At 33.5% G+C, this 24133-nt stretch overlaps 1 protein-coding gene across 1 annotated transcript in view; it reads left to right on the top strand.

Moving 5' to 3' along the window:
• The window catches only part of LOC124532910 (ras-like protein family member 10B), a 33325-nt gene that overhangs the window by 5057 nt on the left and 4135 nt on the right, over positions 1–24133 (top strand). Inside the window, exon 2 of the mRNA XM_047108028.1 lies at positions 17670–17818. Coding sequence (XP_046963984.1) covers positions 17670–17818 — 149 coding nt within the window. The remainder of the gene's footprint in view (positions 1–17669; positions 17819–24133) is intronic.

Below are 24133 nucleotides of genomic sequence, written 5' to 3'. Positions count from 1 at the left end.
TAACATTTTATAATCACAAAAGTACCGCTAACGAGACTCAAGGCAGTAAGTAATCAGAAAACTGACGCCAAAAATTGCAACTTCTTCAAATAATAATCTAGAAGCTATACTGAACCTACGAACAAAGAATGGTTCTCCAACAAAAAACCCCAATATTTTGGGACCTACCCGAGCTTTAACCCAAAATCTAGGAGCTATGCTCTGATATTAAGCTACTAGACCAAATATATATCATATTAATAATTATCATTGACTAGTAATTCGCACGCGAAACTTCGCGTTTAGTCAACTGACTATTACAAATTTCGAATTGACACTTTTTTTTAATTTAATTGTAAACTGACGATGACTATTCGCTCGTTGTTCATTTTTTTATGTACAGCCATAGCTGCTCTCTACCATACCCCTAATCTTTTATCTATTTTTAAAAATAATTATTTATCAAGTAAAAATTAAGTAAATTACAAATAAAAATCGTCTTTAATTTTCTGCACATCTAAGACTTCAAAATGAGACCATAACCGATCTTGTAGCTATCGTCAGATAATCACTGGGACAAAATAGCTTTCCCTATAAATATACAAGATGTGCCTTTAAAAATGTCTGTTGTACTAAATATTGATTACACTTTGTTCGTTCTAATTTCATTGGTCAATGTTTTTATTTAATAAACGTGACGAAACTCACAATTGTGTTAAACTTTTTTTTCTTGATGTCTATATCAGGATTATTATTAGCTTTATTGATAATCTCGACGTCTTATCGCTTTCATGCTGTAATCTAATTACTAACGGGGACCTACGTAAGTGCTTTTTAACGTACCCTAGAGTAGGGCCATTTAAGGCATCATAATTAGCATTAGGCCATCATGTGTATATGTTCTTCTCTGTATACAAGATAGCACTTAAAATAATAACACTTGATTTTATATTGTTTTTTTTTTATTGTAACCGAAAGCAATTAATTTATATTTTTTAATTGATTATTTTTATTTGTTGTCAATACGGTTTGCATCCAGTCAATTCTGACGCAGAACTTCTTACAAATAACATGAATAAATTGGAATTCATATTAAGTATGTACTCATGTTTTGTATTATTGAATTCGTATAAATGTATATTTTGTATTATCATGTATTATGAAATATCTGAAAATATAGACATTGAAACTCACATAACCCGAACGTTACACAAACAGGATATATAGTAAGTATTCTTTACAAAATAGCGCTGCAATGCGTGTTCTATTATATACCTATATTATGTTAATTTATGTTAATTCAAACTGGAATAAAAATGTTACTACTGTTTCTTGCCGGTACTTCTCGGTAGAATTTGCGTTTCAAACCGGTGGTAGCTTCATTTAATATAGTTGTTAAATGACGATTCAAAAGTGTTTGTAAAAGCTTAATTGAATAAAGTATATTTTTGAAGAAATCAGATGGAGGTAAGAGTTAAATAAACTCACATCCAAAATTGCAACTTCCAATAACCTTACAATTCTTACAATCTTCCAATATTTACTTGGTGGTAGGGCTTTGTGCAAGCCCGCCCTGGTATGTACCACCCACTAATCATATATTCTACCGCTAAAGAACAGTACGCAGTATGGTTGTGTTCCGGTTTGAAGGGTGAATGAGCCAATTTACTACAGGCACAAGGGACATAGCATCTTAGTTCCCAAGGCTGGTGACGCATTGACGATGTAGGGAATAGTTAATATTTCTTACAGCATCATTGTCTATTGGTGATGGTGATCATTTACCATCAGGTGGCCCATATGCGCATCTGCTAACCTATTCCATAAAAAATAAATAATAATATTCAATCCTGAAGGTATACTCAACCTTCGAAACAACAACCATTAACATTGACAAATAACCATTAACATTGCTTAATACATAAAAAACTTAAATTCGAAATACACACATACATATATATTACCAACACACAGACGGATTGAGATTTCGAATGAAAACAAACGGCAGTAAGCTTACATATTTTCCCGATAACAGACGCCTGTCAATTGTTCTTTTCGAGTTTCATGAATATTTTATTTAACTCAAAAATTTCATAAGCAGTACATTCGCTTGTGATGAGTTTCTGTTGATTATGATTAAAGCTGTCAATCCCTAAATAATACGTATTTTGTGAAAAACCTCAAGCTGTTTGCACTAAGGATTCATTTTGAGACACGTCGAGAGGCATAAGCGGCCTCTGAAGACCTCTGAAGACTGTCTGAAATGGCGGTAATCTTCATGTGTACTAAAAGATGCCATAAATACATATTGTTTCGAAAGGAATTGTCATTTTATTCGCTGAATCGAACGAACGAATCACTGAATGCGAACGTGTTTTTTTTTTGTTTATCTGTTATATTTTCTCGTTTTAATTTCTCAACTGATAATCATGATATTTGCCATACGACGTATCAGGGTATAGAAAAGAATGGCACCGTTTATCGGACAGAACCGTGAGAGAAAGCTAGTTTAATATAGTTATATAACACAAATAATGTGGCTTTATATAGAGTCAATTTGATGACCCATAAGGAAGTTTGTAGTCGAGTAATGTGTGCACTGTTTTTCATGGGATACCAGTCCGAGGTCCCGGGCTTTATTCCCGGCCGAGTCAAAGTAGAAAAAGTTCATTAGTTTTCTATGTTGTCTAGGGTGTGGCTGTTTGTGGTTACTTCTGATTTCAAACCCAAGTGCTTAGTTTCATTTATTTATTATTTAATATACATCTAATTTATAATATATATAGTGTTGGAGATTCGTCAAGTTAAGAGTGGGATTATGGTGACGACTGCTACATAAGCGGCTGAATACCAGCGCCTTTTTCTATTCGGTTTGCATCTGTCGGGCGAGATAGACGTGTGTTGTAATTTATGTTTTGTCATATCTTTATCAATTGTTATTTCTTTTAATTTAAAAAAAAATGTCTCATTTAAATTCTAAATAATTGTTTGTATTGTAATTAAAAATTTTAGTTTTTAGATAATAAATATATCCAACAAATATTAAGTATTTTTTTTTATTTAAACCGCTTCTGATTTCTGATAATAGTATATACATATACATATATCTATATGTTAAATAACAGGTACGTATATGATCAATGATATAGATTTATAATACTCCCGGGGCAATGTTTTCATTTTAATAAAAAACCCCCGAGCGCTGTGATAAATTTGTTGGTTGAGCATAAAATGATATCAATTTTGTACCTGCGTATATTTACAGTCACGGTGTTGTGTTACACACAGCCTAAGGGATAACAATATTTTACGTAGTGCGATTTTGAGCTCGACCCTTCGGGATGTTTCTAATAGAAAGGGTTTAGTATCCTTCACGATGTTTACAACAGTGTATACAACATTGATATATATTCACTGTAATATATATCTTATCTGGAGGAGGCTTTCACATAAAGGGGTACTTACAAATAAAAAATATATAATGCTAAATACAAGTTTTTATATTACTACTGTAAATAAATTATAGATTAAAATAAGAAATTCTAATTTAAAATCCACTGTAATAATATAAAGTAAAGAAACAACCTGTAAACTTCCCACTGCTGGGCTAAGGCCTCCTCTCCCATTAAGGAAAGTGTTTGGAACATATTCCACCTTGCTGTTCCAATGCGGGTTGATGGAATGCTCATGTGGCAGAATATCAACGAAATTAGAAACATGCAGGTTTCCTCACTATGTTTTCCTACACTGCCGAGCACGAGATAAGTTATAAATAGAAATTAAGCACAGATAAGTATTAGTGGTGTTTGCCTAGCTTTAAACCCAAAATCATCGGTTAAGATGCACGTGTTCAAACCACCGGGCCATCTCCGCTCAATGCATCGGTGGTTCAGTGTAATAATATAATTAATAAAGTTTATTTAAATTAATATAATTTAATAATATAAAGATTAATTCATTTCATTTAATTAATTGTTAAATATATATAATTTATTGACTTGGTGAAAAAAAGGCTTTTTATTTTTTGTTTTTATTGTGTTATAGATCTTTTTGAAATGGTGACAATCATTGTATACATACGAGGAAAGGTAAGAATAGTTACCTAGTTTCCAAATTATTTTCAGCGCACGTCAAAAAATATCGATACATAAAGCATTGCTATATAAGATTATATTAATGATAAAAATGCTTGGATTTAATATTTGTTGGATATACGTAAATGTCGAAGCATCAAAAAGTTTAATTAGGATTTATTTATGTTTTTATCGTATATGACGTAAATATGACGTAGAACACAGGACAGCCAAAAAGTCATTAACGTTTAGATTTATATTTTGAATATCATCATGTCTGATAACGAGTTGATTCCTAACTCCTCGTGATATATATAAATATAATTGTAGTTTATTGACATAGTCTATAACTATGACGAGTGTAACGAGAAAATTCTTTTTACGGTATAGGTTGGCGGATGAGCATATGGGCTACCTGATGGTAAGTGGTCACCATCACCCATAGACAATGACGCTGTAAGAAATATTAACTATTCTTTACATCGTCAATGTGCCACCAATCTTGGGAACTAAGATGTTATGTCCCTTGTGCCTGTTGCTACACTGGCTCACTCACCCTTCAAACCGGAACACAACAATACTGAGCACTGTTGTTTGGAGGTAGAATTACTGATGATTGGGTGGTACCTACCCAGACGGGCTTGCACAAAGCCCTACTACCAAGTAAAGATGTTAAGAAATAAGCAGTTTTCTATATAATTTACGATATACGTTCCTTTTTTTAATAAGTACACTTGCAAATGAGCCATTTAATCTAATGTTGGCATCACTTTGCAGACATCGGTGCTGTAAAAAATAATAACTCGTACAGTGAAACCTGGTGAAGCGAGACGTCAAGGTACCTGCAATGTTATTTCACTTATAGAGTATTCCATTTACCCCGTGTCTCAGGCTACCCAGATATAAATAAATATCTGTCTCAGTTAAAGAGGCACGATCATTAAATAATAAATTCTGGGTTGGCTAGCAGAAAATGCTGTAATAGCGTTGAATCCGCCCTTTGTACATGTTTGATCTGTGCAATAAAGAATAATAAAAAAAAAAAAATAATGTTAGTTTTGAAATATATATTAAGAAAAGTAATAAGTTCGTAATCTCAGTTACAGTGGTTTATACATATAAAAATCACTTGATGGCTCATTTATAGAAGTGACCGTGGTCAACAAAATAACTAATTTTAAATAAAACTAATTATAACGGATGAATCGCGTATATTAATTATTTTTAAACATCCCGACGTTTCAAGCACTTTGCAGTGTTCGTGGTCACGGGTAGACTAAGGTGACATTTGTCTATTTGAAGAACAAAGGAAATATTATTAAACACTGAACTTGCTCTGAACTGAACTGAACTGAACATGCTCTGGATTAACCTAACCATTTTATCCGATTTGATAAACCACAGATCCTCGCTAGAGAACACAGATTCATTCCTAGAATGATACGCGAGGCTATTGAAATTCAAAAACATCCGAACTTCAATAGAGAAGATGGTTGGAGACTTTCTAACACCTGGGATCCACTTATTAAAAATTTAAAATCCCAAATCCAACAGACTGCAAGACCTAAAGATACAGTTAGTGCCTTCTGCGTGCAACCGGAACGTTACTCAAGATATCAATTGAGAAATCGTTGGCGGTAGTTGTTAATAATATTTCCTTTGTTCTTCAAATAGACAAATGTCACCTTAGTCTACCCGTGACCACGAACACTGCAAAGTGCTCGAAACGTCGGGATGTTTAAAAATAATTAATATACGCGATTCATCAGTTATAATTAGTTTTATTAAAAAGGTGTAATAATCGCGAAAATTTAAGACAACATTAAAATAACTAATTCCAGTTATAGAGGTTTGCTTCGTCCACTAGCAGAGGTGGTTTAACGTCGAAGTAATGGGACCGCAGCATGAGTTCCAGTTGTGGAGATTGGAAGTATTTCACTTATTCAGATCCCACTTAACTAAATTTCACTGTATTTACATCGCCACCACCTCTTACTTAGGAACTAAGATGTCTCTTGTAACTATTATATACAGGATTCCCTTACCAACCAGAACAACAATACTAAGTTCTCCTGTTTAAACCACAGAATATCCTATGAGACTACACAAAGGCTACGAAATAAAAGTCAAAGCTTAATTAAAATTTTTAGTTCATTCAACCCAGACGATTAACGCGGTACAAATTTTAACTAGAGATAGTTCCCAAGACTCTTAAGAGCGGAGTTCCTTTACAAATTTAATTACACAGGATGCTTAAAACCAGGGATTTGATAAAAAGGACGTTTAAAATTAAAGTAAGCCTGTAAATTTCCCACTGCTGGCCTAAGGCCTCTTCCATTAAGGACACGGTTTGGAACATATTCGACCACGCTGTTCCAATGCGGATTGATGGAATGCACATGTGGCAGAATTTCGATGAAATTAGGCACATGCAGGTTTCCCCGCGATGTTTTCCTTCACTGCCGAGTACGAGATGACAAACACAAAATATATATAGTCGTGCTTACCTGAGCTTGAACCCGAAATCATCGGTTAAAATGCACGCATTCTAACCACTGGACCATCTCGGCTCAGATAGAAGAAGACGTTTGATGACCCTGAATTGATTCACATATTAATTGCAAATATATATTTCATTGATGTATATTAATAATTATTATCATAGATATAGTTATAATAAAAAATGATTTCTATAAGTATTATAACTGCGAAAGTAAATTGCTTAAATTGCTTAACCGATTAAGACCTTGGTTTTGATCTTCTTTTTCACCTTTGGAGGTAAAATTGGTGTGAAAGTTTATAAAAGTAGTACATATGTCTTCAGTGTGACAGCGCTTAACAGATAAACTAATCTATGAAGTAGAGCAACACAGTCTAAAAATATCCTCTAAGAGAAAGTGGAACAAAGTGTCAAGCAAAGTGGCAGAATTTAATGTCATGCAACATTGATCTCGGGAACAGAAACGAAGTCAGTCATGTCTGACCGTAATCTGTAATCTTCTTCTAAGATTCGCTCTTTTTTTCCCTCAGCGCATGCGAAGCTCTTTTTGTTCTTATTGCAAACATATATTACTATTATTATGAGTAATTTACTTTCGACTTTGATTCAAAGCTACTACAATACTCACTCACAAATGAAAACAATGAAAATGAAATTTGCAATGAAATAGACTATGTTAAAGAAGAAAAGGTGTGAAGTCTACTTCGAGCGACTTGACACTTAATAGGCAGGTTAACGAACGACTTACCGAGTAGTTTTCATTTCAAACGGTACACCCACATCATAATCAACGACCTCCATGGCCGAGTAGTGTGTACACCGGTTTTCATGGTTACGCCACTCCTAGATCCCGGGTTCGATTCCCGAGACAATGTAGAAAAACTTCATAGGTTTTCTATGTTGTCTTGGGTCTGGGTGTTGGTGGTATCGTCGTCATTTCTTATTACATAACACAAGTGCTTTTGCTACTTACATTGGGTTCCGAGTAATGTGATGTTGTCTAAAATTAATTTATTAAAAATTCACATTCGGCATTTTTAATAACACGCCTAAAGGAAGCATTTGAACGCATGCCAGTCATTAGTTCTAATAAATTATAGTCATATAAAACTTTAGTCGTTAATTGTTATATTTTCATGGTTAAATTGAAACTTTAATATACATACTTGGCAAGTCTCTGGCCGTTACGGGATTGGATGTCGTGACGGCCATTCCTTGCAGACATTTATACGTGTCATCTATCAAACGGATTTTTCATCAATTGATTTAAAGACAAAATACTCAATGTCATTTCAACATTGAATTTCGAAATATTTAAAATTATTTAGGTATTATTATAGTTTAAATACATTATTAAACGGGATAAAAATTACGAATGAATTATAGTAGCAAAAATAAAATTTAACGTAACTAAATTGAAAGCAAAACTTTTTTTCGTGTAATTAAAATATTTCAAAACTAACATTATTTTTAATAACAATGTGAGACTAGGCTTGATACTCATTACAACATTAAGCTAATTATAAGTAAAGTCTTTGTAAATAGGTCAAAAATACATAGTATTTGTTCTAGCCTTTTCGATGTGGTCAGGTCCCGAGGGATTCCAGACTTATTGAGTACGCATTGCTGCGGGCTACCTTTGTTTATGTGTAATAGACGCCCATAGGGGCTATTAACTTTATTTAAAAAATCCCAAAAATCATAATAATGTAATCATTACACCATCATCCTCTGCACTGAATGAAATCCTAAGGCAAGACCGAAACTCGCAAGAAACATACAACATAGTCTAAGCCGTTATATATAAACCTTTTTTTTATCGCTGGAAAAACGCTTTACGCGCTTCCCCCACGTGATGGAAGGTGGGGGGACATGTGGGACTCCACGATTTCCACCACCCGATGTGTCCACCGGGTTTACCCACTAAAAAACCAGCGGTACCCTCTCCGTCCTTCGGCGGGTGCCACGGGATCGCTTACGCATGCTACCGTGACACCCTGACGGTCGGCCCGCCTATACGGGCCTACAACACCTAGGGGGAATTCCCGGGGTACTGGGACCCCCCTGGTCCTTACGGCGCCTATTGAGGCGGGGGGAGAAGGTGCGCGTAGCGCTGTTATATATAAACCTACCTTGATCCTGACTAGGTTATGTTATGTATAAATCCTCATAAAAATAGTGCGTTGATTCTCATTACTTCCAACCTACTTTAGTCATTCGAATATTTCATAATAATATAATATTCGGTTCAATAGTTCAGATTTGACGTTTGCATTTATAACAGTAGTGATTTAACTGGATCTCCCAAAAAAATGAGACCAATTTTACGATCGCTGCCAATAAAGGAAAGAATTCTACGTCTGTCTACGTTCTATTAGGAAAGGAAATTACTATTCCAATGAATTTCTCCTTGCTTAACTTAGAAATATATTTATGCAACAAAAACCACAGTCTTAATGGGCTCATCAGGTATTCTACCGCCAAGAGCAAAACTTAGAATTGTTGTATTCCAGCTTAAAATATGAGTGGCCCAGTATAACTACAGGCACAATGGACATAACATCTTAGCTGCCAAGGTTGCTGGAGCATTGGTGTGATGTAAGGTATTTCTTGCAGCGAAATTTTCTATAAGTGACCACTTATCATAAGGTGGTCAATTTGCCTGACCGCCTAGCTATTACATAAAATAGAATAAGGATATATATAAATTACTGTACATAGAGATACAATTCTCATAGACCGATATGGAAGCTACCCAAATTTTCTTTTTGGAAAACATTTTTCGACGTTTTATGAGTATTGTTTATAGTTATTGCAATAATATGGTTGGGAGCGGAATTGGCCAGTTCGTTCGAATAATAAATAATTTAATGAAGATCGACGATAAGAACCATTCGATTTATACAACTTGGTGGTAGGGCTTTGTGCTAGCCCGCGTGGGTATACCCACTCATCAGATATTCTACCGTTAAACAACACTACGCAGTATTGTTGTGTTCCGGTTTGAAGGGTGAGTGAAACAGTGTAACTACAGGCACAAGGGATATAGCATCTTAGTTCCCAAAGTTGGTGGCGCATTGACGATGTAAGGAATAGTTAATATTTCTTACATTTTATATAATTTTCATTACACATAAATTATAATAACAGTATTATCAGGAGGTTTACAAACACACCAAACCGTACTTAATATCAATTAAAATTCACGTTGACGGACTGACATACGTTTCGACTTAATGGACGAAAAGCGTGAATTATATGATTATAATTATATTATTACATAATATGTCTCTTCGATTTATTTTTCAAAATCACAATCAAAATAAACTTTATTCAAGTGGGCTTTTACAAGCACTTTTGAATTCATTTAACAATTAAGTGAAGCTACCACCGGTTCGGAAAGTAAATTCTACCGAGGAGAACCGGCAAGAAACTCAGTAGTTACTCTTTTTCAACATTTAAAAATAAATACAGTCACGCTTTTATATCACCTACAAAATCTTGTATCGAGTGATACGCCTTTTTTACCGATGTATTTTTTATAAACGATTTGAATTTACTACAACAACAGTCTGTAAACTTCCCACTGCTGGGCTAAGGCCCCATCTCCCTTCGAGAAGAAGATTTGGGACATATTCCATTTCGGATTGCATTGTTTATCATAAATAATTGTTGAATAAGAAAATTGGAAGCTGGCAGGTCATTTCACTTAATATTAACTCCCTTTGGGATATGCCTGAGGGATTGGAATTTTGTAATTATATTTTAAGTCACTCCCTGATGAGTTAAGGACTTGAAACTTGTAAGATATTCCATGATTGAAATACAATATTTAAATCTTACTTAAATATATATATGACGTGGAGCTTCAAGATTGATTGGTTCGGAGTCTTGGGCATACATTACGTATTCGCAAAATAATACAACAAATCAATAGGTGTTTTAAAATAATTGTATATATATGTGCTTGATTTACTTTACTTTTTACTTATTTGATGGTAGGATGACAATGGTAGGGCTTTGTGCAAGCCCGTCTGGGTAGGTACCACCCACTTATCCGTTATTCTACCTCCAAATAACGGTACTCAGTATTGTTGTGTTCCGGTTTGAAGGGTGAGTAAGCCAATGTAACTACAGGCACAAGGGACGTAACATCTTAGTTCCCAAAGTTGGTGGCACATTGACGATGTTAGGAATAGTTAAGATTACTTACAGCGTGATGGTAACCGCTTACCATCAGATGACATATCTTATTAATTCATATTTTATTAAAATACTTTAGAAAGAAGCCTTCAAAGTTATCGAATAAAAAAAACTTATTATTCACTTAAATATTCCAAGCGGAAAAACGTTATAAAAAACAACTGCTAATTTATATATAAAACTTTCCTTACCGTCTGAAGAGATATATTTCTTCCTGTTTGTTGTGTGCCAAAACAAGTCGATAAATTACAGATTTAGTGATGTGAGAGTGTTTTTGTTTTGTTTTCGACCCAAATACGTTTCCTTTACGTTCGTGCTTTCGTTAAGATGTAGCATCGGCAAAATTCGTAAAACTGATAATATCAGAATTAAGTACCCTATTTATCAATATTGATTTCTTATGTGAATATGATCTTTACACGAAAATAAAATTGTAATGTCATATGACCTAATATATTCGTCAATTTGACACGTCGATTTACATGCACTTGCTTTCTCTTACGCGAGAATCTATAGCGACGAATAGCGTCGGATGGAGAGGTAGAAAGCTAGTTCTATTGGTTGTGTGAGTCGGCAGTAATCAGTTTTACTGGATTTGCCGATGCTACGTCTAAGTTGTGTCGTACTACGTCGTATATAAAGTAATATTAAGAATTACCAAACATACATTTTATTCAACAGTGTAACCTGATTCTTTTATGAGCCTATTTGAATATAGAATATTTTTATTTGATATGTAAACATCTAAAGCGATCAATTATATAAAGTACAAACAAATTTGTCTGAATATAATAAAATACTTATTTTAAGTGCCTTTCAGAAATGTAGATATTTATGATTTTGAAAATATTTCACACAGCAGAAATTTATAACGAAGCGTAGTTCGATCACATACCTTATCAGTAACATATTTAAGTTACTTTTTCTTTTTTATATTGCCTAATTAGCTTTAATATATCTCGTGGTACTTTACGGTACGGTATTTTATACTTGTGTATGTCTTTATTTCAATGATTACAAAATTTAGGTAAAATTTTAAACTGTTTTTGGTAATCTTATGTGATACGACATATATAATGCTGAGTGTACTTCGACTCTCATTAGACTAGTGGCCACAGTACTCATGTTCCCGGTTTCGAAAGTCTGGGAACAATTTTGCTCCTTCTTTGAATTAGGTATAGAGGCGATCAGGAACAATTTTAAGCGTAGTAGCAATAATTCCTCCCGTGAGTCAGAACGTAAAGCCATCGTTCCTCTACCTGGAATCTTTCCAGTTGTGTCGGACGTGGAATTCAAGTGAATTATAAGAACTAGACAATGTATTGTGTTTGTGTAAACACTTGTGTTCTATATTTGCGTAGTTGCTACAGTTGCATACACAACTGAATTTTCATGTGTTTAATTTGTATTTATAATTCATTTCGTGCTCGGTGGTGTTGTTATCGCCAACTACACATTATATGTCTTTGTCCTAAATATTATTATTGATAATATATTCATAAAAGGAAAAAAAAACATATATAATAACAAATAAATAAATCTATAATTTTTCTGATATAAAATGGAATGTGTTTAAATATCTCTGGGCCTAAAATTATTATTGAAACCACAAATATAAATTACTTTTTTACTGAATACTATGGCAATTAAAATGTATATAATTATGCAAATATATATAAGTATAATTAACGTATATCATGATAAAAGATTTGAGTTGAAGCAGCCAGCACTTATGGAACAACTTCCAAAACCCCATATCCTCCTATGGATATGGGGCTTCGGTTTACAATTGAATATTTAGAGGCAGCTTCGTTATCGTATAAATCAATATTCATTTATACTTCAATCGACTTCGATTGGAAAGTTATCGTATGAACGGATCAAATAACGACCAAGGTATTCCGAACTACCGCTAAAATTAAATAAAAAAAACAACATCAAAATATATTTTATTCAGATAGGCTTTTATAAGCACTTTTGAAGAGGCAATTTAACAAACTATATCAATTGAACCACCAGTTCGAAAAGTAGATTCTTTGATCCGGCAGGGAACTAGTAGTTACTACTGACTACTTTCCCAACATTTTAATTACAGAGAATTAAAGTAAGTAAAAAAGTAAAGCAACAGCCTGTAAATTTTCCACTGCTGGGATGAAGCCTCCTCTTCTATTAAGGAGAGGGTTAGGAACGTATTCCACCACGCTGTTCCAATGCAGGTTGTTGGAATGCACATGTGGCAGAATTTCTTATGAAATTTTTTTTTTTTTTAATTTCAGATGAAATTAGACATATACAGGTTTCCTCACAATGTTTTCTTTCACCGCCGAGCACGGGATGAATTATAAACACAAATTAAGCACATATATATAGTGGTGCTTGCCTGGGTTTGAACTCGCAATCATCGGTTAAGATGCACGCGTTTTAACCATTGGGCCATCTCAGCTCTAATTACAGAGAATCAATAAAGTCCAATGAGATTTATATAATATCCTATTTAGAAATCAACGTAGCGTACGTACTCTTTCCTTAAAGACCTGCAACGCACTTGCAAGTCCCCCGGTATTGCAGATGTCCATGGGCAGTGGTCACCTTCCATCAAGGGAGTCACCTCTTCCTTTGCCACCTATCACATGAAAAAAAAATTATAAGGATCTAACTACAGGCACAAAGGACATAAAATCTTAGTTCCCAAGGTTGTTGGCCTATTGGCGATATTTAGCAGTGATGACTGCATCAAGTTGCCCATTTATCGTAAAATATAACAAATGAAGCCTAGATTATTTGTACGCAAGGAGCACGATGAATTTTGGTGGCTTATTAAAGTTACTATTATTTCTCTTGTTAGCGTATTAAAAAATTGCACGTCCAATGCCAAGTTTTATTCATCATTTGAAAACTGTAAACAACAACAACAACAGCCTGTAAATTCGTACTGCTGGGCTAAAGGCCTCCTCTCCCTTTGAGGAGAAGATTTGGAACATATTCCACCACGCTGTTCCAATGCGGGTTGGTTGAATACACACGTGGCAGAATTTCTAAGAAATTTGTCACATGCAGGTTTCCTCACGATGTTTTCCTTCACCGCTGAGCACAAGATGAATATAAAGACAAATTAAGCACATGAATCAGTGGTGCTTGCCTGGGTTTGAACCCGAAATCAATGCACGCGTTCTAACCACCGGGCCATCTCGACTCATACTCATACAAAACTGTAAAGAACCACTTTAACCTCAAATAATAACGTTATTCAAAAATAGTTTCATAACACCGAAGGAGCGGCATCGTTAAGCTAATTGCTTTCAATTATCACCTCTGTAGGTTCTAGGCTAATGATACAGATATCTCATTTCTTTTAATCGTCTAAATGACGACCTTCTATACAAACTTTCATTCACTTAAGCGATTAATATTCCAAAAAGATTTGATATTGACAGCTTTGGTCGACCTTCATGGTCGAGTGGTGTGTTCACTGGTTTTCATGGATACGCCACTCTGAGGTCCTGGGTTCTTTTCCCGGCCGAGTCGATGTAGATTCCATTAGTTTTCTATGTTGTCTTGGGTCTGGGTTTTTGTGGTACCGTCGTTACTTCTGATTTCCATAACACAAGTGCTTCAGCTACTTACATTGGGATCAGAGTAATGTATGTGATGTTGTCTCATATTTATATATTTAACTCATTAGCATAATGCTCAAAACCATTACCGAATTTCTAAGACCAGCAATAATTAATTCATTTCTAATTAAAAAAAAATCTCCATTTCAATCACATCAGAAGTCGTATACGGAAGGATACTTTCCCAGTGTTAAATTACGTTCCGTAGCAAACTTCAGTGCAAATTTTTAACCTATCAATCCAGGTAAGGCTGTATAGTACATCAGTCGATATTTAAAAATGTTTATCAATGATATGTCATCAAATTTCTTTTTAAAAATGGAATATAAAAAGAATCGATTCGAAATTTAAAACACCAGACATTGGTAATATTGAAAAAAGTTATTTTAAATATTGTAACTCAAGTCTAGTGAAGCCACATAAATAGCTAGTTATCGTTATATTGAAAACTGTTAGTATAACATAATATGGCATTAATTTCGCTCCACTGGAGTTTTACGAGTTCTGTAATATTAATTAATATTAGAAATTTAGGTCACGTTGGATTCATTTCAGATGAACATTAATTATTTGTTATAATATCGCCATTAAGGTTATCAATGTCGTAGATAATTAATAAAAAAATAATAATTTTATTTAATATAAAAAATTACGTTGTGTTATTAATGTTGGTACCTCACTAATATCAGTTAATGTGCTCCAAAATATAGGGTTGGCAACTAAGTGCTTGCTGATTTTGTGGATAGGTGGACTTTAAGCTTTCTTTTGTTTTGTGAAAGTGGGCAATGCACCTAACCTATATATTTTTCTAAGAATTTAGACTTCTCACGTTTATTTAGTAAAAAATATGTATCGATTAGTGCCTTAGTTTTTATGCCAATTAAGAAATAAAAGAACAGGACGTGCACTTCAAACATATTTTATTGTATTACTTCCGATAAGACAAGAATGCCTTGCAAGCACAAAGTTAGCAACATAGTTAGTTGTTTTGCAAGAATAAACTAACTCTTTTATTCGATTTGTAGTCATTTAAATTATTCAATAATTTATTTTTTATTTTTATGGAATTTTGTTAAACTACATTCAATACATACATATATAATTTTTTTTTTACTAGTAGTATGTAGTTAAAGTACATACGCACCGGTGAATTGCTGAACTCTTACTTATATAGCAATCTATCGTCGTAGAGCGTCCATAAAATACTCACGCGGATGCTCGTGAGTCTGTGTAAAAGAAAAAAAATAGTAAAATATGTAATGTTCCACTTGTGCGAGCCGAGATGGCCCAGTGGTTAGAACACGTGCATCTTAACCGATGATTTCGGGTTCAAATCCAGGCAGGCACCATCATATATATGTGCTTAATTTGTGTTTATAATTCATCTCGTACTCGGCGGTGAAGAAAACCATCGTGAGGAAGCCTGCATGTTTCTAATTTCATTGAAACTGAAAACAGACAGAAATAAATATGATAAGCATAGATTATTGAAACTACAAAGACCTTCACTATACCAAAAAAAAAACAGAATTAATAATTTTTGAAATTCGAATAACGTAATAAAAATACTTTTGAATCGTCATTTTACAGTGTTGACATAAATGTAAAACTACCAACGGCTCGGAAAGTAGATTCTTCGAGATGATCCAGCAAGAATCTTATGAATAAAGATGATTCTACTGAAGTATTAAAACCACATTTGAGCCTCTCAATTTCCCACTGATGGGTAAAGGCTAATGTACCAACAACCTTGAGAACTACGATGTTATGTCCTTTGTGCCTGTAGTTACACTGGCCCAATCACCCTTCAAACCGGAACACAACAATACTGAGTACTGTTATTTGGCGGTAGAATCCTCTTCTCCTTTTAAGGAAAAATTTGGGATCATATTCCACCACGCTGCTCCAATGCTATTTGTTAGATTCACATGTGGCAGAATTTCGTTGATATTATACACAAGCAGGTTTCTTTACGATGTTTTCCTTCACCATCGACCTCGAGATGAATTATAAATACAAATTAAGCTCATGAAAATTCATTGACCTGGGTTTGAGCCCCCATTTATCCGTTAAGACGTACGCGTTCTATTCACTGGTCCATAACGGGTCTACTACTCATTAAACTTTGATAAATTATTATTTTCAATAGTGATTAAAATAAATGTTCCAACCTTAGTTTGCGATGGTACGATAGTCATTACACTGTCAGTAATGAATATCGTATCGACTAAGCTATTAATAATGCTTTCGGGAAATATGGGGGGATAAAAGTGAGGGAAATAGGTCACAGGGCAGATCAATCATATTTGTTGATTATTTACTAACAATATACTGACATTTATAAATATATCTTAGAATATAACCAATATACATGTCGATAGTGTCAACAATATGGGAGTTAATTTGACCACCTCATCTAACATATAGAATGACCAGAAATCTCAATAGATATAAAAATGTTTGGGAAAACGCGTTTATAAACAGACTTGTATCAAAAATATCTGAGACATACAGCAGGCTGGTGTGAGGCTGTTATTACTATAAGGGAGTTCCACCAAACGGCGTACGGTATAGGATAGAATGCTACTATAAAAAATGGTACTCTAAAATTTCTTACGACGAGAATGCATATCGGCAGTGGCTTGACTGCTTACCATCAAGAGGCCCATTTACCAATTAAACTACTTGTGCTATAAAATTCGACATATTGAATATTTTAGACGGTCTTTTATACGCGTTCAAAATTACAAATTATTCATAAGCTCGGAAAGGTAATAATTAAATTGCAATTTAATTGAATTTACAAATGATATAAACTGCAATATCAATGTTGATGAAATATATAGTTCGATTTAATTTAATTTAAATTAGCTTTGTTAAACTTAAAATTTTAATTAACTATTAATAATCATTATTTGCATTTATACTGTAACTGTAAAAATTGTATGAATTATTTAACATATGAAACAATTTAGGTTTATGTAATACTTTTTGTGTTAAATTTTTATGTATTCAATAGTTACTGTATGTTTCCAAAATAAATAAATAACATTCTGTAAATTAATTTAATTGTTTTTAATTAAATCCATTGTAATATTAATTGGATATATAGGTAATATTATGTCGTTGTCAACTACAAAAACACTTGTGGCCGTAAATAAAATGTAATTAAGCATACCTAAAACTAACCAAACAATTGACAAGTATCCTTGTGTAACATTTTCTATTTTATATCAAGCGGGATAAGGTATATTTTTGTATTGTCATGTACTTTATTAACTTTAATGTTTTTTCCCCTAGAATTGGACCTGGATTACTTGGAGCGTGGTGGCGTTGGCAACCTGACGGTGAGTGGTGCGCCCAGCGTGGAGCCAAGTCCAGATAGCTTGGACCTCATTAAAGTGGTCCTGTTGGGCGCGCCAGCCGTCGGCAAGACTAGTATTATACAGGTAAATAATAATTGAATGTGTAAACATTTCATATCAACACACAAATGCGTATCACTGAAGCAATTATTAATTACTTATTGTGCAATTAACGCTATGTGAATCCGATGTTTATTGATTCGGTATATCTATTTATTTGTTATAGTTAGTTAACCCTCAATCGGACAGAAACAATAAATCTGTTTTTCATAGCATAAGTATATGTTCTTGGGTCATGATTGAGATGACATTTGACTTCTGACTTTTGATTCTGAAATTTGACATTTCAATGTGTATCTGTATAATAATTCTGTTTTTATCTTAGATAATATAACTAACCCAATATTTTTTGTATTATTGACACAAAAATATTGTGTCAATAATACAAAAAATATTGGGTTTTTACCTACATTGGGTGAGTGGGAAAATAGTTCCCTGTGCCCTAATAGGGTTAAAATATATCGATATAACATCATATCTCCGACATCCAAAAGGAGGAGGTTATCAATTCGTCTGTTTTTTCTTTTTTTTTTTTTTTTATGTTTGTTACCTCATAACTTTTCACTGGGTGGACCGATTTTGATAATTTTTTTTTTTGTTTGAAAGGTAGTGCTTCCTGTGGGGTCCCATTTTTTCTGATGATGGTATCCATATGAAAACGACATAAGTCTTAAATTTGCATTATGTATATGCGCGACAAATAGGTGAATAACTGAAAATCACGTTAACCAATTTTGATAATTCTTTTTTTATTATAAAATATATACTTCAAGGGTAATTTGGTGAAAGTTTGGTAAGGTTCTGAGCACAGGGTCCATGACAAAGTAACGGAACGGAAGGGAACGGAACAATTCTGAGGAGCACGTTAGCGATACTCAGTCGAATCTTTTATTTATAGGTTATTTGGATATTTGAGTCACCTTCCGTAATGTGGTTATGTTTATGTAATTATCGTTGTCGAATATTATAATCAACTAGCTACCCACCCCGGCTTCGCACGGGTGCAATACTGATACTAAATATACTACAGAATTTGTTTATTTACGACATCACATCGCAAACTTCTAAAATTATCAGTGTTTATTTACTATATTGTTCATGTATTATATACACAAACCTTCCCCTTGAATCACACTATCTTTTAAAAAAAACCGCATCAAAATCCGTTGCGTAGATTTAAAGATATAGGGACAGAGAAAGCGACTTTGTTTTATACTATGTAGTGATGGAACTCCTATACGGCTCGCAGTTAGGGTGCGATATGGGGCAGAATTTCTTACTATCTTTAATCAAATTTTGTGTATGTGATGTGATGTCATATGATGTACGAAATATAGTTGGTCTTTTTCAAAGTTTTTTTGCTGAGTTCGATTACAGCTCTTTCGAGGGATCCTTGTAGTTTACGCCGCGTGACGTATTAAATCCGCATTTTCGAAAGTCTATTTTTGCTTTATTCGCAAGTTTCCTTTGAAATTGTCCTCGAAGTAGTTTCTGACTCATATAAACGGAACGCTTAATCTATCCATATTAAAAAAAATTAGTTAGTCAACATCAGCTTCACTTAAAATCAAAAAATAAATAAAAATTTTAACAAAAAGAAAAACCGACTTCAAACAAAACACTATTTTAAAACAAATGAATATGCATGCGGCTCCAAATATACCAATAATTATAAGTACATGATATAATCGTTAATCGACTTTTATGTAGTCTAATATTTTTCATTTCATTTAACTTAGGAAGACTAAAAAATATGTTGAATACGCAATTATTTTTATTACTTTTTCGTGCATATTCATTTGTTTTAAAATAGTGTTTTGTTTGAAGTCGGTTTTTCTTTTTGTTAAAATTATTTTTTATATATGGATAATTTTATGTAACATCAAATCAAAATATACTTTATTAAAGTAGTCTCTTACGAGCACTTTAAGATCAGGATTAATGTATCTAAAGTTGCCATTAGTTCGAAAGGTAAATCTTATAGCAAATAATTTACAAGGAACGAAAATAAATTACACGGGTAATTAAAAACAATTAGATTTTAATATTTATCAAAAATATAAATGCTTTCTTTTTATATATATTTTAATAAACATGATTTTAAACTAAATAATTAATCTAATATATAACAAACGTAAGTATATTAATCGGGAGCTGTCTGACCTCTAAGAAACGTACTAGTTTCAGAGTACCCGTTCTCTATGACCTATTATTATGCAAATAAAATAATTCAACGCTTTTTAAGTATATCTACTTGGTGGTAGGGCTTTGTGCAAGCCCGCCTGGGTAGGTGCTACCCACTCATCAGATATTCTACCGCTAAACAACAGTACGCAGTATTGTTGTGTTCCGGTTTGAAGGGTGAGTGAGCCAGTGTAACTACAGGCACAAGGGATATAGCATGTTAATTCCCAAGGTTGGTGGCGAATTAACGATGTACGGAATAATTATTATTTCTTATGTTTCTTATATATATGGGTGATGGTGACCACTTACCATCGGGTGCCCCATATGCTCGCCGCCAATCTATTCCATAAAAAAATGTTTTAATATATATTGATATTTTAATAATGCGTAATGGTATACTTTACTTTTAAAAAGGTGATTTCAAGCTTCAACCTGTGTGCGTTAGTAGATATGTGCAATAGATCTACATGTGACGTCATTAGAGCCATGTAGATTTCCTCGCAACATTTTCACCCCAGCGTAGTACGACAGGATTATTAACACAAATGAATCACGCGAAAACTGCTCGGTGCTGGATTTTATCTCGCGAATTTAACTCTTATTTAATTTGCGTTAAGGATGAAATTAAGTTGATTGTTAAGTATGTACAAAAATTATGCGCATTCAAAAAGGAACTGACAATAAGAGACCGGAAAATTAGTTTTGCATAAACTGAAAAACCACTTTAGTAATGTAGTCGAAGTTTATTTTTCCTTCACTACGCATGAAATTCTAATTTTTAGAGAGCTTTCAGCCCAGAATTTTTTATGAAGGACTAAGAACTCCTCGGAATGAGGTCCATTTTATTTAAAATTAAAATTGCTTTCTGAAAATTTAACTAGCTGGATATGCTGCTAATTTTTTGCTCTTTTATGGAAGTCTCAGTTTAAATGTCAATATGTTTGTATAATTCTCTTCTTTTTTCAAGTGTTTGATTGCCTCATATAACAGAGAAGAGAGAGGGTATAGAGATATAAATATGATAATGGGTTTACATATACTTGAAAAATGTTGTAAAGACATATCTATTTAATTTAGTATGTAATTGATGGTAGATCATTGTATCAACCTCTGAGTTAGAATAGCCCACTTATTAGATATTCTTCCGCAAAACCGTGAACAAACCAGTGAATCTTGGCACAAGACACATGACATCTTAGCTTCCAAGATTAGTGCCGCATTACCGATGTAAGGATTCATTAATAATATATCATGGTCGCCAATGTTCATGGGTGTTCACCACTTACCATCATGACGGTCTTTCGACCAGACCAAATACAATACATTAAATATATATATACATATAATATAGTTGACTGTGAAAATTCATATACTCTTAGCAAGAGAATTGTTGCGCTTAGGGAACTGTAAACCTAGAACAAAATGTAGCCTAGATTATGTCCAAACGCCAGCGGGAAGCGTTAATACCGAACGCTGTGGAGAAATTCTTTCCCTTGGAGAAATTATTGATTAAAAATGCATACAGCTGTTAGCATTCTAAGCTCGGGAATAATAAATTCCTAATTCATCCTCCTTATTGAGATTCCATTCAATGCTATATTTATCCAATTACTGGTCAATATTGGCATGATTTATAATTTGCTCAGAGTATTGATGTAGAATAGAGAACTAGTGATTCAACAGAAAAGTTTTTTAATATCCACCGTTTAAAATAAGTTAAAATGCTTAATTAATTTCCCGCTAAAAATAAAATAATTATGTAAATATGAAAGACAAAGTGTAGTTTACTCACTACTATAACCAGATGGAATTGAAAAATTGATCGACCGAAAAGAGTTCCGGGGCGGACCCCTCACTTATATATACACTATACGTACTTTGCGAGGCAAGGGAGTGTACTACCAAATTCTAGACTTGTGGGTTAGTACCACACGTCTAGACTCTGAGTTGCTAGTTTACTCTACTCTGAGAGTTATTTGACAGAAAAACTCAATAACTTGTCAATGCATTGAAAACCTAAATATAGAATAAGTACCCATAAGGATATTTATGACAAGAGGTCACGCTCCATGTCAATCATTATTAAACGAAGTCACAGAGAAAGTAGAGACAGCAAAACGAAACGAAATACTATTTATATATCCAAGATTGGTTCCAAAGTATCTTTCAATTTTGGAATTTTTCGTCAAAATTATTTTCTATTTGCAAACAGACATGACGTGAATCGATATGGCTCAGTGGTTAGAATTTAATGATGATTTCAAGTTCAAACAAGCACCAATAAATTTTCATGTGTTTTATATGTGATCATACTTCATCTCGAGTTCGTCGGTGATGTGTCTTATTTCAATGAAATTTTGAAACACGTTAATTCACCCACCCGCATGGTGGTGTGTTCGCCTATCGTTCTCCTCAAACGGAGAGGTGGTATTTGCACAAGAGTGGGAAAACTACAGACTGTTACTATTTATCTATAGACTGCCGAAAAGACCATCTGATGGGAACTACTAATAATCACAAATGGACACATGCGCCATAAGCCTAGGGAGCTAAGATATTTTGCCAGTATTCACCCTCACTCAGCCTTCAAACCGGAAAGCAATAATACTAAGAATTGCTCTTTGGCAGTATCTGATAAGTGGATGGTACATAACCAGTTCACAAAGCCCAAGTACCAAATAAAAGTCTGCAATAGTTTACTAATATATGCAATCATACTATTGGAAAATAAGATCACAAAAACACAAAACCTAAATGAATTCCATCAAAGAGTTCAAGCTCCAATTACCATTTGGAAAGTCCAAAAAAAAAAAACTACGAAATTAAATTTATGAAATTGGCTTGATTTATTAGTATTTTATGAAGCATAAACAAAGTTCGCTTTGACGAGTGCTATTATAAATGGAAATCATACACTCGTAATATTATTGATTTCGTGAGCACGACAAATATTTTTGAAACGACGACTTTCATCGTAATTGTTTGATATTTAAATTGAGTTGGACTAAAATTAAAACGAGCTTTTTGATTCTACGTTTAGTAACAAATAGCTATTTCTGATTGTTAACGTAATGATGAATATGAAGTATTAAACAGTTTTACATTTAAAAGACTAAATATTGACAGCACAAAAGTTTTGGACCTAATTCCAACATGCTGCTCAAATGCAGTTTGCTGAATGTATTTCATTTAAATTAGGAATCAAGAGGAGTGTTTCTCCCACCAGTGAAATACAGACTTTCCCCAACTGGATTTACTATTGGTAGAAAGCTACAAAATATATGGAGATTACAAGCTACGATAAAGCTCATAAAATATGCAATGAATGTATTAAACGCAGCTGAGGTTTACCATCTATTACCATAACACGAGTAACTGTAATGCTTAATAATCACTAAGTTTCACCTATTATAAAGACCAGGAGTATTCAAGTAACCTATTGTAACTTCAACGAAAAAATCCGATTTCAATTTCCAAATTTTGAAACTGTACCGAACTAAAATGATCAATACTATCAGTACGTACCCAAAAATTTATACACACGAAATGATAATATTTTCCTTTCTAAGAGTCATTTAGATAATAATTTTTTACAACATGTTTTAATGTAATTTATAAAAAAAAGGAAAAAGGAACTACATGTTGATTTTCGTGGTTATGCTTATGTTGAATTATGGTATCATTTCTTTCTTTTACTTTCATTCATGTTAGCTGCTTCGCTAAATTTGTCTTTTTTTATATAGTCTGAGATATCATATATAATATTAGATCAACGTGAATCTGTATAAATATTCATTCCGTTTTACGTATTTATACTCCTCATTTTGTTATAGCTCGCTTCGCAGCATATTGACTTCTGCATCGTTAAACGGATTACAACGATAATCGGTATATATATGGCCAATGTGCCCCACGTTTTCCATTATCATTATAAAATTATGGCTTACAAATGTGGAATAAGGTTGAGGTCGGAATACAAATCTATTATTTTTTATCGTGGAATATTTTTCAGCCCTGCTTGAGTAATTGGGAGTCATTTAGAATACTTTCTTTCTGACGCTCCCCGCCAGCCTAATAGCGACTATGAAACTGTACCTTACTTGAATAATAAAACAGGAACGCAATCTCTGACGTTCATTGAATGAGAGATTT

This window comes from Vanessa cardui, chromosome 10 (assembly GCF_905220365.1).
Source record: "Vanessa cardui chromosome 10, ilVanCard2.1, whole genome shotgun sequence".
NCBI lineage: Eukaryota > Metazoa > Arthropoda > Insecta > Lepidoptera > Nymphalidae > Vanessa > Vanessa cardui.
The sequence above is the reverse complement of the archived record's forward strand: the minus strand, read 5'-3'. Positions and strand labels throughout refer to the sequence as shown.